The following is a 20982-nucleotide window of genomic DNA, read 5'->3' on the forward strand; positions in this document are numbered from 1 at the left end:
AGAGATCTTCTGGAACAACCTTATGTCGATCAGGATTTGATGCAGGAATTGTTAAGGAGAGGTGAGTTAAAACCAAAAGATGAAAAGTTAATAATGGTAGTCCAGGATAATGGACTATGTACACATTGTTTTACAACATCCATTGAACATGAGAGAAACAGACAATGTAGATTATGTAAAAATAAATAAATAAATAAATAATTGGAAACAGTTGCACATCTTGTTGCTGGGTGTGATACTCATGGCAGAGGGCCTGCACACTGAAAGGCACAATAATGTGGCAAGACTGCTACACTAAGGATTGTACAAACACTACAATATAGAAGTAGTCTAGAAGCATTAGGAACATTAACAACAAAGCGTTATAGAGAATGACCATTGGAAATGTCAGCTCAATCAAATGAGATTACCCATTACCAACAATTCAAAAAATAGATACAAGAAAACCAAATATACTGCTCTATGAAAACAAGACAAAAGTAGCATTGATCACTGAAATTGCTGCACCCAGTGATTACAGTGTCTTACATACAGAGAGAGACACAAAAACCCAACATAGCAGGATTTGCGGGCATAAATGAGAACAATGTGGAAAAAAGATACCCAGACAGTTCCAATAGTAGTAGAAGCAATGGCGCTAATAAAAAGAATCAACATCATACTTAGATATGCTTCTAATACATGTAACTCTATACGAGTTGCAGGAGGAGTCATTTCTGGGCACACTGTGCTGCTGCTAAGAGCACTTTTGGCTAACATCAAAGACTGAAACAATTCTAATTTCACAAACTTTAATTATACCTTCATGTCATGGTATTAGAAACCCAAAAGACTTGGAGAAATTAAAACAAGCAGAACCAAGACTGGTCAAAAAGTGTAAAACTTCCTGGCTTGAAGGACAGCAATCCTCAACCAAGATATTCTTAAAAGTCTTGTTGGCCCCATCTGAAAAAAATTCAAGCAGTGGACTGGGTTTTGACTGGAGCACTGGTAGACTTAGCAAAGAAAAAAGCTATCATTTTAAGTTCATTAATACGCTGTTTCAAATCTTTATTTATACATGTCAGAATGAAAACCTTATAGTTGCTGGAAATATTTCATTCAGATGACAGTAACATTTCTCTTAGTTAACAAGCATTGTGCTCTTCTTACTATCTTATGATCTTAGAATGCTATTATTTGGAGCAAACTGTAAAAAGATTTTTTTGTCTTTTCTCAATTCTTTTCATTATGATTTTGTTAGCATACAGTACAGTGTAAACAGTTTTAAGTATCAACATTTCTGAAATATCTTTAAAATGGTTGTATTTTCTTCTTCTTAAGTGTTAATGTACAATAAATATTATTTGTAGCCATTATCTTTAATCTACTACATAATGTACTATTTTAACACCCAAAGCTTAAAATGACCAAACTACTACTACTACTAATACTAATAAAAAAAAAAATAAAAAAGATTGCAGTGAATGATTAATATTCATAATTTCCATTTGTTACTCCCGTTGGTTTCATACCAATTCATGTAGCAATATCAGTTCTGGATACCATATTTAAAGCACCAGGGATCACAAAAACAGTAAGAACTGACTGATAATGATCCACCTTTTAATAGTTATCAATTCAGATAGTTCTGTGAAACACAACGATTAATACTGTGATCCCCAATTTGTCCCCTAGCAATGGAATGATGACATGGTATATGACCAGCATAGAAAAGGAAGCAAGAATGTTTACCATGAAAATTATTCTTGTAGGCAGCAGATAAACAGTTACTGAAACTACTTCACTACTTAAGTGCAGCTAAGCCACTGAACCAGATACTGCAGTTCCATCCACACCACAACTGGGACCACACCAACCAACCCAATGATCCAACATTAGTACATAAATACAATTCCATTAGTGAATGAAACAAGGATTATGTTTGATGAGTGCATAAGGAAAAATAAAAAATATTCCGAACAGAAATATAAAACAAACAGACATGCTAATTTATAGGAGGTGGGTGGATAAAATAATTTCCCAAATAACAGTCTATCTTAGCATTGGCATTGTTAAGTTTAAATGCACTACTCAAAGTTCATACTGTTCACAATTTATATATATTGTATAATATAAAAATAATATAAAGTTTTGAAATGTTAATGCTTAAAATGAAAGCCTAATTTAAGCTGATTTTCTCAAACTGTTCAGAGTATTAGAATGTTGCTGATTTTAAACTTCTATAGCCATTGCTTTTGTGGGAAACTATTAAAAAGTTACATGCATTTTCAAAGTGTGAGATTCCAGTAACATTTCAGTCTGCTTTATTTCATTGACATATGGCTTGATGCAATGATGGTGAGTCGACTTGCACTGAATTAACTATGAAAAGGTAAGGTTGTGGTTTTAAAAATACCATATCCATTAATATGGCAGCATGGACATGTGATCAGCACTGAGCTGCCATTTCCAATGGTCAGTCCCCTTTTATGTAATTGGTAATGACTGAAGTTTCATTACAGTCTGTGGAAGTGTGATTCTGGCAGCAAAACTGACTTGCGACATTTATGTTTATTAAAAACATCCGGTGTAAGCTGCTGCTAGATCAGTCTGTAAGACCTTGTAATAAGAGTGCTCAGGAAACAGAAATGAATGATGTATATAAGTCTTATTAAAATACTCATACCCAGTCTGTTTTTTTCTTTTCTTTTTTTTTTTGAAAATATATTTGTATTTCCTGTTTCATCTTAAATATTTTTCAACAATCCACATTTCTGTATATATTTATTTATTTACAAAATTTTTGCAAGTCATACACTGCATTATCAAATTCAATATCAGTAGTAAAATTGATAACACTAGAACATAATGAATTAAACTGACAACACTTACATCAAGCTGCATTTTATTACTGATTGTCTGAAATCTATGAATTGTCTGTCAGATGTTATAACAGTCACAGATCTATCAAAGAACTATATACACTCTATGCACTGGGAAGTTCATCCAGGGAACTACTGAAATTGAGCAATGAAACATCAGTATAACTCAAGTAATTTCCTTCAAATTAATTGCATGCGAAGTTCAAATAAATTCTTAAGGAGGCAAAATATACATAATTTACCCATATTAATGCCAGATCAGACCTTTACCCCACCAATTTCTCTATGGAAAGGACTGTGCAGTAGTTTGAAGGCCAGTGCAAACCCCAAAAGGAGAAACAAAAGTAGCCACTGCAATGGAGGGATCCATTTTTTGCAAGGTTGAGCAAAACGTTCTGTAGCTAAAATTAAGGTACTGAGAAGCAACTACAGTCAGGAAGCCCAAACTAATACCAAATAATATCAGCTGAGGTGAGTATTTCTCAAAAGTCTCTGGGGTCATGGGTAGAGGATGGCAATCTGGGTACAAAGCAGATACTATTAGTAATGTCTGAGTCAGAGTTGGACCCATCTCACATAATTATTTATGGATTCATAAAATACTAACTTGGTATGTTATTACCAAAATGGGAAGATGAATAACTACCTTTGAGTGGCAAAATGTATTGTTTGAGAACCCCTGGAAAAAGAGGGATAGCACAGAAATTTAAATATGTTAGCATCCCATTTCCTTAGTAGACAGAAGGGAATTTGCAATGGTAAGCCTTGTAGAATGTAAAGGACTTTGAGACAGAGTATCATTGTAATCAGGAGAAGCTTAATCTTGAAAGGTACATTTCTTGTTTGCCACTTGCTTTATGTGGGAAGTAATTAACTGCTGAATCTGTTGGACATTCCGATTTCTGGTTTGTTGAAATTTAATTCCAGCATAATGCCTAAAATTTACAACAGGAAGCATTAAATGTAAAACTGAATTTATCTTTTTCAGCTTGGGTATAGTTTACTGATTTTGTGGGGTTAACTTTTCAGTTCTGTGAAACACAAAGATTAATACTCAGAAAGGTACCCACTACTGAGGTCCCTCACTTTAATTATCAACCAGGCACGCTGAAGCAGAAAGCTGCTTTGCAGTTTTTCCGACATTTCCTGGCTAGACTATAGTATATTTGTGGGGAAACCTTGTAGTATTGAATATGCAAGTTATCTAAGGTTATTTGAGTTTTTAAATAAAATATTGTATGTAGTGTAATGGGTACTCTACCCCAGGCCACTAATCAAGGAGCCTCAATCCTTAACCCTGACACTGGTGACAGATGGTCACTAAGAACTGGAATGGATTTACACAGTATTTCAAATGCAGCTCTCTGCATCAAGCACAATTTCTCCCAAGAGCACACAGGGAGCACGCTCCTGACCTGGGACTGGATTCTCTGTCTCTCCAGATCCCAAACAAGACTAACTTTGGATCACTGTGTCCCAATTCCAAGTAACTGACACATCCACACCTGAGTATTTAATTTTGACACACACACACACACACACACACACACACACACACACACACACACACACACACACACACACACACACACACACACACACACACACTACTGGGGAAAGGCTGGCACAGATTACTAGCTGTAATCCCCTCTACCCAGGCTATAAGGTAATCAAGCTGCCACCAGTTAGCAGTTATACATGCACCTCCCGATTTTCCCCTGGCATAGATGGTAACACTGCACATTGTCACATTTGAATTCTAATCTATGCCAGAGTTTTTGTATAATTAAAGGCCTTGGATGCCAATGAATGGCATAGTTTTGCTATTGCAGGATTGTAAGTCTTTTTTCTACCCCCTCCAGGGGCCATTAGTCCAGGATTGTAGATTTGCATGTAAAAATCCCTTATATGTATTTTAAAAGATATGAGAGGATTATTCTCCAGTCATATTCAGAGCTAGAAACTCTTGTGTGGCTCCTACTAGGTGTCTAGAAAAATGTTGGTGTCATAGGTTCATAGGTTCATACTAGGCTATCTGCCCTAGGGCATTTATAAGCCTAGCCAGAGTGTGTATGGCTTTCGCCACCCATTTTAAATTAATTTTGCTATGCTCTTTTTCGAGGTTAGTATACTGTGCCTCTGTCTAACAGTGACACAGAAGTGATACCCGGGGTAAACCTATGATCTCCCATCCACTCATCAAGATTCCTCTTGAAGAGAGTCAATGAGGGACTCTGCCTAACCTGGACTGGGATTTTATTCCAGAGTGAAGGGAGCCTCTGGGTTATGAATCTGTCCCTCCAGCATGTCCTATTTATTTCAGTGCTGAGGTTTAAGTCCCTCGAGCGTGTAGCTCGATGGGATTTGGATTTTCAGAGGTGCAGCATGTCCATTAATTCCGGGTTGGACATGGCTTTATACGTCAGGCACAGATCGCCTCTGAGCAGGCGGTATGCCACTGAGTAGAGCTGGAGTTTCTTTAACCGGGCAGCATACGGCATCTGTTTGAGCCCCTTGATCCTCTTGGTGAGGTACTTTTGGGGTCTTTCCAGTTGCTGCAGGTGTCTGGTAAGGTGCATCCCAAAAGGGGCATTGTACTCAGTTATGGGCCTGATGAGGGATGAGTAACGAGGCACGATGACCTCCCCTGATCTAGATGTGAATCCCTTCATGATTAGGTGGGCTATATAAAATGTTTTTCTAACCACTTTGGCCACGTGGTTGTCAAATGAGAGACTGCTATCAACTTGGGTCCCCACGTTCCTAATTACTTCTTCTGTACTTAATGGATTACCACCTATGTGGTAATTTGTGGGCACTTTGTTTTTGCCAAAGGGGATGACTATACACTTTTTGGCGTTTAGCTTGAGGCCATGGCTCTGGCACCATTGTCTGTTTCTATGAGGCCCTTTTGGAGGATGCTTGTGTCGGCTGGAGAGTCTATTATGGCACCCAGTTTGCAGTCATCTGCAAACTTGGTCAGCCACAGTCCTTGGTGAATGCACTATAGTTTAGGTGGTAATGGGTACTGTGGCAAAAATACAGATTTTACTGCATTATGGTCAGAGTATGGGCTGGGGTCACTTTGTATAATGGACAAAGGTCTAGAAAATTGTCTGGCATGTATATTCTATCTATTCTGGTGGAGGTAGCAAATCTGTGTCTATTGAATGGGCCACCACTGACTGACATAGTTAACCAAATCTGTCAATGACATTTCTTCTGTCCACACCTTGATGAATTTAGCAATAGGAGTTTAATGGAATGGCCTTAGACCTGTGGTATCTTGCACATCCATTGGACATTTGTTGTTCCCTGCAATAATTAAAGACTGCTTACTGCAGTTTTGTATAAAATGAAAAATATCATACACCTCCTTGATACCATTCGTGAGGTGGAGATAAAAAGAAACAAGCATTATAATTCTTTTATCTATCCCAAATGTCCCTCCCCTACTTCAGCTCCAGTGTCCATTAGTTTTATATATGAACAATTATTGTTGACTAGTATATTACCATTAGCAATCCCTCTATGATGCGCAGATGGTTGTGCCAAAGAGACAACTATATTACAGTTTCACACTGCTAGTTAGTATGCTGACTGTCTGAGAGAGACGTTTCTTATCATGCTTGTCTACTGAAGCCATCTAAGCTATCAAACAGAAGGAGATTCTCCTTGTTCTTCTGGTAATAAAGCCCATAGTGGGCCTATGTCACTGAAACCTTTTCCAGTGTTTCAAAGGAAAATGCTTGAGAGACAGGAAAAAGCATAAGAGTTGACTTGAAAAAACAGGAGTACATTGGAAATGCAGCAGAGAGACTGTATTTGGGAGAAATGGCTCCTGAGGGTACTAATAGCAGTGTGGAGAGAAAGGTGTATCACAGATGAGTGGAGAATAAGTATACTCGTGCCAGTGTACAAGAACAAAGGGAGCATCCACAACTGTGGGCAGTACAGAGGCATCAAACTCCTACCACACTGCATGAAAGTTCTGGAGAAGGCAACTGATAAATGGACATGCAGAGTAGTAGAATGTAAGATGGGAGACGAGCAGTTCGGATTCAGATCAGGATGCAGCACAACTGACTTGATGTTAGCATTGAGACAGATACTTGAGAAGAAGCTAGAGATGAGAAGAGAGTCCAACTGGGCATTCCTAGACTTGGAGAAAGCATATGACAAGGTCCCAAGAAATAAATAAATCTCAAAAAGCACTCGGATAGCCATTTCCACCGCAAACCACAATGTTTATTCACATAGACACAGCACCAGCAACCACAATGTAAAATTTAATGCTGACATACAACCAGTACGTTTTCGTCAAGAAACGTCATCAGATAACTATGAATATTGCACTACTACCCTTATATAACTTTGCCAATAACCTAATTAGTGTAATTAAACCTTTACTGATTGACCAAATAGATGTAAAGTTAAACTACATATTCTGCTGGCTTAAGCTCACACTGAACATATTCTAAAATCATTCTTGTTTAAATTCTCAAAACATTATTACCATGACTTGTTAAAAATCATATTAAAAAATATTAAAGTAATAGTATATGCTCATACAAAATATTCCATACTGAAAAAATGTATAAAAAATGTTAAAAAAATTAATTCATATTAAAATGTGCATAGAGAATGCTTTCCTCTAGTGTTCAAAAGAATTATTGTAGCATAAAAACTAAACCATTTGCTCATAGTATGAAGGGTTCATAAGTATTAAAAATATTTTAAAATGTTTAAAATAAGACAATTATCATATGATGGAGTAAAAAATGGTAAAGACAAAAATAAACTAACACAGCATACTACAATAATTATTCAAATGCCACTATATTATAATTTGGCTGATCTTAATTTCAATATTGGGGCCAGGGAGACCATGTCATTCAAACCTGGCCATCTATTTGCTTCCAACACCAGCTGCCAGTATACCTCTCTACACTCTAACTTTGTCTCCAAAGGGCCAGCAGAATGTGTAGTTTAACATTATATATATTTGGTCAATCGGTAAAGGTTTAATTGTACTAATTAGGTTATTGGCAAGGTTATATAAGGGTAGTAGTGCAATATTCATAATTATCTGATGAAGTTTCTTGACAAAAATGTACTGGTTGTATGTCAGCGTTAAATTTTACATTGTGGTTGCTGGTGCTGTGTCTATGTGAATAAACATTGTGGTTTGCGGTGGAAACGGCTATCTGAGTGCTTTTTGAGATTTATTTATTAGTTACTGTTTGGGCACTTTTTCCTCCTTTGTACTGGTTAAGGTCCCAAGAAAGCTGATGTGGGCAGTACTGTGGTGGTTTGAAATCCCAGAAACAATGGTAGAATTAGTGCAGGCTATGTACAAGGATCCAGTGACTCACATATGAACATTGGTCGGCCTCACAAAGATGTTCCAAGTGGGAGTGGGTATACACCATGGTTCAGCTCTGAGCCCACTGCTGTTCATACTGGTGATGGACTACATTAGCAAACATGTTGGAGGGGACAGATCAACAAAGCTGCTGTATGCAAATGATGTGGCAGTACAGGCAGACTCTAGGATGAAACTAAGCACAGATAAGACATTGGTAATGGCAGCAAATTGGGGACATCACAAGAAGCTGAGAAGAGAGATAGAAGGGAAGATAGTGGAACAGGTAAACAGATTCAAGTATCTGGGAGGGGTGGTTGAGGAGAAGGGTAGTCTGAATGAAGAGGTCAAAGCTAGAATCAGAGGGGCTGCAGCTGACTGGCACAGATTATCAGGTGTAGTATATGACAGAAGAATGCCAAAGAAGCTGAAAAGTAAGGTGTACAAGACAGTGGTGCGACCAGTACTACTGTATGGTACAGAAACCTGGGCAGTAAAGGCAGAACAGATGAAGAAGCTAGAAGTGATGGAAATGAAGTGCCTGAGAGACATGGTAGGATGCACACTGTGGGAGAGATGAAGAAATGAGGACATAAGAGCAGAAGCCAAAGTAGCTCCAATTGCAGAAATGATCGAAGAAAACAGATTATGGTGGTTTGGGCATGTGTAGAAAACCAGAAGACAATCTGGTGAGGAAGATTTGGGACAGACAGGAAGAAGGTAAGAGCAAGCAAGGATGTCCATCAAAAAGGTAGATGGATTGTGTGAAAGAAGATCTGCGACAATCAGGCATGAGTGTTGGAGAAGGCAGAAGTGCATGAATCGAGAGAGATGATGAAACTTAACACAGTACCCCGACCCCATGTAGAAAAAAAATGAGAAATACGGGGCTGATGATGATGATAATAATAACTGTATTTGGGGGATGGAGATCAACAAGAAGAAAAACAGCAACTCAGAAATTGACAAATAAATGTGGGATTACAAAGCATTAATTATATTTGTGAAATGTGACAGAACAAGAAAACCTGGAAATATTGGACTTTTTTGACTTTGTTAAACTTGCAGAGGACTTCAAAACATATGCCCTACTTCATGTAATTGTTTGGAAGAACAAGTCCTTGAGTGTGGCTGTCAATCTGGGACAATTGTTTATGTTAGGAGGATTAAACTTCAGTATTTGAAGATGTACATACTTTTGTGTGAAGCCATCTGTCATTTTCCTGCAACATTTCCTTCCATCTCCCTTTGTAGTCTACACTTTGACATTAGGCATAGTATTATACAGCATCTGCAATGCCAGCAGATACTTATTTAAATCCAGCACTGCCAGTACACAATATTTTCTTGGCTCTGTCATTTTCTTGCATGCTACCCTTAATGGCCCACCAGCCCATATAAAGTTCCTCATCCAGTTCAAAGTTTTGTTAAGTCTTTTCTCTTTATTGGCATCCTGCAATAAATATAACATATGTGGAAGCACATGGCTGTTTAAAGCCTGTATTCTTTGATCTAATTCTAGGTTCAAATTTCTCCACTTTTGCAAGTTATCTTTAATTCCATTAAACACTTTATTGCATGTTTCTTGCCATGAATCTTCATATGTGTGACATACTAGTATCTCACCCTCAGAACTACATCAACTCCAAAACCCTCCCTAATACCCTAAGCGACCATCTCCCAGCTTTTGCTGATATAATTCATACTCAGATTACCAAATCACACTCCTACAGGTCTTCCAGAATCCTCACCAAGTTTAATAAAACAACTTTTATAAGTATTTTAAAAGCACAAAATTGGTCCCCCCTAAAATCCCTGCCATTGGATGATGCCGTAATTTATTTCAATAAAATCTTTCCAGATACACTAAATAGTCTCGCACCTTTACGTACCAAGTGAATTAAATGTAACCATGCCCCCTGGCTAACAAAGCAAACAAAACAGGTTCTAATCTCAAGAGATAAAGCCTGGAAGATTTGGCAGAAAAACAAAAACCCTCTAAATGAACTCACTTATAAGGAACTTAGGAATAAAGCTAAGAAACTTATCAAAGATAAAAAAAAATCATACTTCTCACAGTTAACTAATCAAAATAATAACCCAAAAAAGTTTTGGAAATCTGACTCATCACTACTAAATCCAGGAACCTTGCAAAACCCATCACCCTCCCCAGACAAAGACCCTCAGGAAATTGCCCAAACATTTAACATTCATTTTAAAAATAGCATCCTAAAATTAGTGAAAGGCTCACGTCCTACTAAAGATATAAGCTCAAATAATTCAACAACTATCCCTTGCCATACTCAGAACTGTCCTAGCTTCTCTTCTATCCCTTCCTCTGAAACCTCTGGAAATACTCCATCAGCTCCATCTTTTACTGTACAACCCATATCTACCTCCCAAGTTCACAAACTGCTCACCAAACTCAAGCCGTGCTCCCTCTCTGCCGATAGCATGCCATCAGAGTACCTAAAAATAGCAGCTGAAGCAATCGCCTACCCCATTAGTACCGTAATTAATCACTCCATCTCTGAATCTATTGTTTCAGTTCTTTAGAAAAAGTCTGTTATTACACCTTTACACAAAAGTGGTAATACCAATGACCTCTCTAATTACTGCCCCATCTCTATACTTTCTCCACTCTCCAAAATATTAGAAAAATTTATTCACAATCAATTACTAAACCACCTCTTAGAAAATACACTCCTTGCACCCACCCAACATGGATTTCACCTTACACACCGTACCATCACAGCCTTACTCTCCTTCATTGATAGAGTTGATAAAGCCCTTGATGTTGGCCTCATAACATCAGTAATTCTCTTAAATTTATCCAAAGCTTTTGACACATTTTCACACCCCAAACTACTACAACTGCTGAGAAATATTGGTTGTACCCCAAATACCTTGGTATGGTTTTCTAGCTACCCTAGCAATAGAAAACAATCTGTCAAATGGCAAAACAATCTGACTTTCTGGAAAATAGTATAGGAGTCCCCTAAGGCTCAATCTTGGGGCCTCTGCTATTTAACATCTTTATTAATTATCTCCACAAAGCATCCTAGCAAAGTACAATAGTTTAGTACACAGATGATTCTACAGTAATCTCCTCTGCTACCAACCTTCTTGAGCTTATTAAAATCACTCAAAATGCCTTCGCATCCATGGAGACATGGCTAAATAATGCTCAACTCCTGTTAAACTCCAAAAAATCTAAGATCCTTTTATTTTCAACTAAAACACCTTCATTGGACTTTAATATTCTGTCTCACAACAACACAAAAATTGAAACAGTAAAAACTGCAAAATTACTTGGTATTACCATTGATGACAAACTTAACTTTGATCAACAAATTCATAATGCAATAAAAAAGACACATTTTAAACTTGGCAAGTTGTACTGTCACAAACTTTACCTAGACAAATAGACTAAAATCAGCCTTGCTAATACTATACTTATCTCTCCTCTATGTTAGCTCTATTTTCACCAACCTCCACTCGTGTCTTACATGTCTTTATCACCAAACTACAAACATGCTATCATAAAATAGCTAAATTTGCCATAGGGGCACCTAATCACATGCACCAGTGTCTTTCACTTACTGAACTAAACTGGCTTGAATTCCCTCACTACCTTCAGTATACCCAATTAACCCTCACCCATAAAATAATATATAAACCCAGTAGCTGCCCCACTCTCCACTCTATCATACAAACATACACCCCTACCAGAGCACTTCGCTCAACTCACAAACAGCTCCTAAATGTCAATAAACCCAATAAAAGAACTGGGCTATGCTTATACTCACCCAATAAAAGAGCTGGGCCATGAGTATACTCACTCAATAAAAGAGCTGGGCTATGCTTATACTCACCCAATAAAAGAGCTGGGCTATGCTTATACGCACCCAATAAAAGAGCTGGGCTATGCTTATACTCTCCCTGTATTTCACAAATGTGCAGTTCTCTTCCCTCTCACATCACACAACTAGACACACTAAGATCCATCAAAACTGCCTTAAAAAGCTTCTTCCACAACAATCCTATCAGTACCTGTACTTTAAAACAAAGCCTCCATAACCTTTCTACCTCTTCCCCTTTATCAACCTCTCATCACTTTCTCTTACACTCTGATGGTACTAAAATATAACAAACTTTAAGAGAGTCTCTATTAAAGTTTGTTATATTTTACTCCCTTTTTGCCGTTTCTGTGGTGAGACTGAACGTGTTTTTTATCTACTATTCCTGGCTTGTGACGAGCAGTCTCCATTGGAAAGAGCAGCTTCTTTTGCTATACTCTGATGGTACTATTACTACTACATTCAATTTTTCATTGTAAATATATGTAAAATACATCCTATGTTGTATTATACTTTCCTTTTTCTGGTAATGTACCTAGGTTGCTTATACATATCCACTGTTATTTACCTGTATAGAAAATGTTGTTATACTTTCTTTTTATTTGTAAAACATGTTTTGTATATTATTTATTTATTTGTGGAACATGTATTGTATATTTTTGTCATTTATTATTTTTGTGGAGCTTTTTTTCCCCGGACCGCCACTGAAAATGGGTTGCTGACCCAGTGGACTTGCCCGGTCAACAAATGTCAATAAAACTATAATATAAATGTGTCTTTAATCCAGACTCCTAGATATTTTAGTTTGGTTGTGACCCTCCCTCAGCCATTCTATGTTATTTATGTTTATGGTAGCCGCTTTTGTCATTTACATACTTAGTTTATAACCAAATTTTGTGAGAGCATCCAAAAGATTGCATAAATTCCTTTCTGGTGTCAAAGTTATTATATTATCTGTATATAATGCTATTTTAGACTATCACTTTCTCCAGCTATAACCCTGAATTTCCATGTCTCTTTTCTCCTTTGCCAGAGGCTCTAAGTATATGGCAAATAGCAATGGGAACAGAGGATATCCCTGCAGCATGGATAGAGGACATCCCTGCCAGTCTGAATTCCTCTGAATGTCTTGCCATAGCCTTCACCTGAGGTATAGAGCCAGCATATATTGCTTGCAGCAGGTCTAGCCAACTTTGTGAGAATTTTTTATCTGTTGACATTTCACTTCACTCTTTCGATTGATTTTGTCTGTGTCCAAGCTGGCCAACATTAATGGTTCTTGTTAGCATTCTCTAGTATAAGTGTTCTCAGGATATTATCAAACATGTTCCTCCCTTGAATAAAGCCACATTGGGTATTATGTACAATTTGTGAATGCACAACATTATTCTATATCCCTGCAATAACACACAACGCATGGTACCATACTGTATATCAGGAATGACAGCATATACACAACACATTCTGTATATTTGCAGTAACTAAGTACACAAAGTACCATACTGTATATCAGCAGTAACAGATGACACATAACACATTCTTTATACCTGCAGTAACTAAGTACACACGGTACCATACTTAACATCAGCAGTGACAGAGGATATATAACACACTCTGTACACTGGCACAAACTGAGTACACATGGTACTATACTGTATATCAGCAGTGACAGAGGTATGGTACCATACTGCATATCAGCAGTGACAGAGGATATACAACACATTCTGTACACCGGCAATAATCGAGTAGACATGGTACCATACTGTATATCAGCAGTGACAGAGGATACACAGGACATTCTGTATACCTGCAGTAACTGAGTACACATGGTACCATACTGTATATCAGCAGTAACAGAGGATACATAACACATTCTTTATACCTGCAGTAACTAAGTACACACGGTACCATACTTAACATCAGCAGTGACAGAGGATATATAACACATTCTGTACACTGGCAATAACTGAGTACACATGGCACTATACTGTATATCAGCAGTGACAGAGGTATGGTACCATACTGCATATCAGCAGTGACAGAGGATATACAACACATTCTGTACACCGGCAATAATCGAGTACACATGGTACCATACTGTATATCAGCAGTGACAGAGGATACACAGGACATTCTGTATACCTGCAGTAACTGAGTACACATGGTACCATACTGTATATCAGCAGTGACAGAGGATACATAACACATTCTGTATACCTGCAGTAACTAACTACACATGGTACCATACTGTATATCAGCAGTGACAGAGGATACACAACACATTCTGTATACCTGCAGTAACTGAGTACACACAGTGCCATACTATATATCAGCAGTGACAGAGGATATACAACACATTCTGTACACCGGCAATAACTGAGTACACATGGTACCATACTGTATATCAGCAATGACAAAGGATACATGATACATTCTGTATACCGGCAGTAACTGAGTACACATGGTACCATACTGCATATCAGCAGTGACAGAGGATACACAACAGTATTGAAATACACATGGAACCATTTTGTATATCATTAGTGATAGCATATACACAATACATTCTGTATACCTGCAGTAACCGAGTATACACAGTAACATACTGTATATCAGCAGTAACAGAGGATACACAACAGTATCCAAACACACATGGAACCATTATGTATATCAGCAGTGACAGAAACTGCACAATACACTCCATATACCTACAGTAACAAAGCATATACAGTATCATTCTGCATGTCAGCATAGACTGAACATGCACTGTTCTTCTCTGCACCTTCAGTAATGCAGTGTCCACTGAACATTTTTGTACTTCTGCAGAGGTTAAAGATGCAATAAACCTGTCTGCACCCCTGCAGTGATTGGACGAGCCACCATATCTGTGTAGTAGATTAGCACACTTAGAAAATGTCTGCACTCCAGCAATGACTGAACAAACACTGAATGTCTCTGCACAGCAAAAAATATTCAGCATGTACAGATTATTTCTATACCCAAATACACGTGCATGCACACACATACATTATGCACACATGTCCCTTGCGTATTGTTGCAGTGACTGAGTGGGTAACTGGCAGTTCTGTTTCCCTGTAGTGACTAAGTATTAAGCAAGCCAATCCGTAGCTCCTGAATGATGTTCCTTTATTTTTTTAAACATTGTGAGCATTGTGTTATGGTTACCCCATACATCATTCAATAATCTTGTTTTATGGCAACAACTATCCATACAAACAGCAAGTGTTATACTACGAGATATATACATATAAAGAATACACAGTTCCAAGTAGTGATCCACAGCTTAACGTTACAAAATATAAATAAAAATTCAAATGACGAATTGTACAAGGGAACATATTTGCAGTACTTTAATGCTACTGTATAATTGGAGAAGATAAGGCAGATGACCAAATTTAGTGCAATAAGAAACGGCAATGAGTGAGGTATTACATGTTAGGTGTACACACACACACACACACACACACACACACACACACACACACACACACACACACACACACACACACACACACACACACGTAACTGTTTAGTTATATAAGTAGTCTATAAAATCTAGTAGCATTGTAGTGCTGTGAAATTTGTAAAAAAAAAAAGCAAATTCCATACCTTCCCACTGTTGGCATCAGGATGCTCAGAACTTGTTCAAATGAGACAGAATCTGTCAAATGATAAATTAAAAGAAAAAAAAAGTTGTAATACCCGCTTTGAATTAGTTATTCATCCATTCAGTGTCTTTTATTACAGACATTATGTGTGTTTCTTTTTATAATATTTCCTAAAGCTCTATGGTATAGAGTTGGTACATTTTAGAAAGGTTAGGAAAAGGTCAAAATGAACAGTATAAGCAGAAAACAAACATGACTTCTATGACCATATTTGAACTCCTCTCTAGTCATTTTCCATCATCATTCAATTTTTCTCCAGCTACTAATCCTGCACTGCACATCTATGCCCTAAACCATCACAAATGGTCCAGAGGAAGCAAGAAGAGGTGATGGTTAATACAATAGTAACTGGTGTAGGCCCAGAAGTGAAGAACAGACATGTCTGTCATTTTGGCATATCTTCCCTCCTTATTTATTGTGATATGTTTATGTGGTTTGTACAAGTGTCAGCATGTATTCAGTGAACTGTGTCTTGGTTATCCTCTCTGTTTATTTTATATCCTGATATAGTACTTGCCAGTGTCACGGTGGTGAGCACTCCTAGCAGGAAGGCAAGATTACTAGTCTGCTAGCAGAAGTCATTTACTGTGCTACCAGGCAGGGGTGTCCTCTTTTCCCTTTGTTATTTGCATTATATTTAGAGCCACTAGCAAATAAAATAAGGGATTTAAAAATTCAAGGATATAATCGATTTGGTAGTTGTAGATCACAGTACAGGTATGTGTATGCTATATCTTTAAAAAGCATGCGAGGCTGTATGTGCACGTATAGATTCTAGACATGTGCAATCCCTAGTGCCATTTTGAAGAAGTAGCCAGAGACAGAGCATGCATAATTGCAGTTGTTAGTTTGTATATAAGTTACTTAAGTTAAAGTCAGTAAGTCTCTATAGGGATATGTTTATATAAAATAAAGCTGCTTGAACAGAACCCACGAAGACTCTTCTATTGTGTCCGAGATAGGATAGCGACATGGTGTCAGAACTGGGATTGAAGAGAGAAGAATATTTAGATCCATGAGGTGCAAAGATGACAGTGATAGTAAAACTGAAAGAAAAGAGCACAAATGGAGCAAGAAAGAATCAATGGTAATGAGAAATAGCACAAATTATTTACTTGATACAAAATACTGCGGTGGTGGTGCTGCGGTAGCGTTGTCGCCTCACAGTTAGACGTTGCCCGTTCGATTCTCAGTTAGAGTGTCTTCTGTGTGTTGACATGCATGAATGGGTGTTCCTTCATTGAAGATTGTGTGTTAGGCCCGGCAAGCCAGCACGTAAAAATCTACTGCCAATCATTAGCGAACCGGAGTTCTGCTGTGGCGACCCCTAATCGGGAAAAGCCGAAAGAAACAAACAAATTTACTTGATACAAAAGAAAAAAAGGGGCATTACAAGGCACAAACCACATTATCAGGCAAGCAGAAAGCACAAAAAAGTTTGTTAACTAAAGAAAATTTTTAAAATAAAATTACATGTTAAAAGCAAAATGAGTGTGTTTAAGGCAAAGCCGGGCATGTTTGGAGTACAATGAGCACAAGAAAAGTGCACTGGGCATGAAAAGGGCTTAAACAAGCAAAAAGTACAGTTTTGTGAATACAGGTAGTAACTGTACCTATGCTCTTCCATGCTCCATTGCTCAACATCATGGTAAGTTAAACAGTCGAGAGGGTGAGAGTCCTAAACTTAGAGGAAGAGGGGAATGACAAGACTGGCTAAGAAACAGCTGTGGCAAATGATGCCCTAGGAAAATGCATATCAAAAGACAATGTTGAGAGTGATGTCTGAACTTGGCTTGGCTCAAAATATCCCAGTTAAACCTTAGAAATAAAATATAAACAAGCTAATATCCTGGAATCTGCTGGTAAAATCTACGCCACTTGCAAAATCTAAAACATAACAAAATCTTGCCTTTGAAGTCAATCCAAAAAGAAATAGTTTGTTTTGACAGGCTTGCCTAGCTTACCAAACTAAAAGAACAAACAATTGCCAAGATGCTGATAACCTATCCTTCCCAAAAAGAAATTTAAATTTAAAAATGAGGAAGAAGCTCTGTAAAAGATGGTAGGCTTTGCAGTTACCTTTAAAAAAAACAAGCAAACTTAAACCATAAAGATACTGCAAACCACCTAGTTTAAAATAAGGATTAATGTGCTGATACCCTATTCCAAGAAATTGTCAAGTCAATGCTAAGGGCCTGTGAGTCAGAAAAAGGGTTGAAGCAGTACAGGCCTAAAAGAATGATTTCTAACAAAGGCTGGAACAAGTAGCTGCAGAAGGGAAGTTTGCTTTGCTGATTTCGGTCCAAGCACCAGAGAAGCTGAGCAGGAAAGCTGGAGCTCTACTGTAAGTTGTAGTATTCTTGCCAAAAATATTGCTAAGTTTGCCAAAAATCCTTGCTTGAAGGTGGGTCTAAATCAACAAAAGCTTAAACACAAAAAGCATGAATCTCTTTTTCAGAGAAGGATTTACCTTTCCTTGTAGGCTCTCTCGGGTCAATGAATCACACTCAAATTATGCTCACCACTTCCAAATCCTGCTGTTATCTCAATGAAACTTTCTAAGCTTCTGGTGAATGATCTCTTGCACTACATCTGAAAGCTTCCATAATCAAGCTCTTAAGACTTGCTGAGGAAGTTGAGATCTTCATTTCAACACAGAATATGCAGCAGTGGCTGTTCCGCTCAGATATGTCTATAATGGCGATGGGATTGAGATTCTGAAAAGGAGTAGATGAGGATCTTTAGGTAAATCCCATTGAGGAAGTAGAGAAACTGCTTGAACAAAGGACAGAATAACTGGCGTTCCAGCAAGCCATCTGAAATGAACTTGATGCATCTGACAAAAAAATAGTAGATTGGAAGACTTGGCAGAGGTTTTAATAGTGGAGATATTGAGGTTTTCCAACTGAAAGACAGAGCATGTTCTCAACTGAAAGATGGAGAATCCACTTTCAGTTTCGTTTATTTTCCTGTGGTTTCTTGTTGCTAGGCACTAATATGCTTTAGTTCCCCAAGAAAACTTCCTGAAGTTCCCCTTGAATGGAGTGGGATACCATCCATCTGCCGGATCCATGAGATGTCTGCTTAGCTTGGCTGCTCCCCTTGCTTGTTGAAGAGCCACATGAACAGTGCTGAAGAGTTAAGAAGAGGCCATGCTTGAATCAACCATAAAGATTGAGTTAACTCACCAGTTGCCATAGGCCAATCTGCTTTGTTGAAAATCATCATGACAGTTGATTGTGAAGTAACCAGTCTGGCAGGCAAGAAGTGGCACATCCCTTTACCCATTAATGCAAGAAGTGTCAGCAGTATCCTTTTCATATCATCTCTTGTATGTGCTTGTAAACCCCAGGGTGATTGTCTTGTATCTGTTTAGGTAGATTTCTGGGCCCACCAATGAGTGTGCCTCGAAAAGTGTATTCTGAGTTGCTGATCCTGGAACTTCTTTGCCAGTTTCAAACGAGTTTTGTGATAATTGAGCCTACCACAAGCAGTGCTTTTGTCCACAACTAATGCAGAAAACTTGCCTGAAGAAATAATGGCAGGCTTGTGTCTCCTTGACTTTAGCATTGTGTATGACTTACAGTAGATGAGATTGGGTTCTCCCTTGCTGTTTAATGTTTTTTAGTAAGCAGGGTTAAAGGCCCACCTGGGCTGCTGTATTCAGTCAAAGGCATAAGCACATGTCTTGAGGAAAGGTACAGACTCGCTTGTTTGTCTTTCATTAATTACATCAGGGTATGCTGATGTCTGGCAGCAATTCCAGAAAGTATCACTCTTAGAGCTTACTCCAGAGCCAATCATAGGCATCTGTTATAAAGAGGCAGACTTGCTTTAACTCTAAGCACTGCTGTGAGTATATGACCTTTCTTGAGCCTCAATCAGGATTTCTTGCCTGCATTAGGATATAAGCCAATCACAAGAAGAGACCTTGATAATGATATTCGAAGCCAGACCTGCCTTGAATCCCTATAGCAACAGCGGCATAATGAAGTAAGATAATTCAGACTGCAATGCAGAATTCTGCAACAGAACTCTTCCAGCAGTCATAAGCTACCTTTATAGGCACATGAAGGTGTTTAAGTGAGAGGTAAAGTTGTTGGTGAAAACTAATAAATATCAGAGGTACCTGCTGTTGTAACGCCACAGACTTGAACAATAAATCCAAAATTGGTCTGGCCTTTGAGATGTTCTGAAAATTGGTCTATGTGAATTCCCCCTAAAACTATAACTGATTCCAGGAATAGAATTTCTTTGTGGAGGGATAGCGTGGACTGAGAAGATGCAACTATGTGAAGTAGAAATAAAAAACTTCTTGGTGAATATTACTGGAGCCTTTGGCTTACATTTACATGCCCAATGAAATCCATATTAAATGGAAATAAAATCAAACTGCAGATCAACATCCAGCACGAGGTTGTCTTGAAATTGCAAACTCATTAGGTTGAAAGAGACTTCGAAAGGACTCTGAGGAGCTGCCAAACGGAATCGCTCTGACAGCAAAAGAAAGTGTTGTTGAAGAGACAACCCCTCACCACCCTGCCTCACCAGAAGTCTGAGTCTGTGAACATCAAAGGAGCCAGCCAAGAACAGCCCTCCTCAGTTCCAATTTCTACTAGACTCACCCTACTGATCCTGCACAGCAGTGATATGTCCACCTTTTAGACACCAATCTTTCTACTAAACTTTGGTGGCTGCCTCCAAAAATCTTAACAGTCAAGGAGACTTTAAAAAAGCCTCATTAAATCTTAAAAAACAACACAGCAGCTCCAACTGACACATCAACCCAGCATGCCTGCTAAAATCAGAACTGGTTTCTGCTAAGCTAGATTGCCTCCAATCCCCAAGCAACACAATGCCTAACAGAACTGGCCCAAGCACAACCACCCTCAGGTGTACAGCAAACTCACAACACTTACCCCAACCAGACCCACCAAATCGGAACATTTCAATCTGGCCAATCCACCTTTACATCTGCCCCTTCGTCTGCTTCTACCCTTAACAATTCAATTCGTGAAGTGGAGATACCCTGATATTCTCACACCCGGAACTGACAATTAATGCTCTCATGGCTAGAGGAAGAGTGGGAATAGATCCTTCTTTATCCAAAGCCCTTTGACCTATTAACACAAACAGGATTTTTTGGACACAAGCCTTTAACCTTGGAGCATCAATCCTGATAGTAAGTCATCCGCCTATCAGGC

General features: G+C 38.2%; 1 protein-coding gene across 2 annotated transcripts in view; it reads right to left on the reverse strand.

Moving 5' to 3' along the window:
• Positions 1-20982, reverse strand: part of LOC122789943 (arf-GAP with Rho-GAP domain, ANK repeat and PH domain-containing protein 1-like) — a 1460469-nt gene that overhangs the window by 178973 nt on the left and 1260514 nt on the right. For both annotated transcript variants that reach the window (XM_044057421.1, XM_044057422.1), the window contains one exon: positions 15720-15771. In XM_044057421.1, the coding sequence (XP_043913356.1) occupies positions 15720-15771 (52 nt within the window). The remainder of the gene's footprint in view (positions 1-15719; positions 15772-20982) is intronic.

The sequence above is a fragment of the Protopterus annectens genome, chromosome 15.part0, assembly GCF_019279795.1.
Source record: "Protopterus annectens isolate FY-2018-M chromosome 15.part0, PAN1.0, whole genome shotgun sequence".
NCBI lineage: Eukaryota > Metazoa > Chordata > Ceratodontiformes > Protopteridae > Protopterus > Protopterus annectens.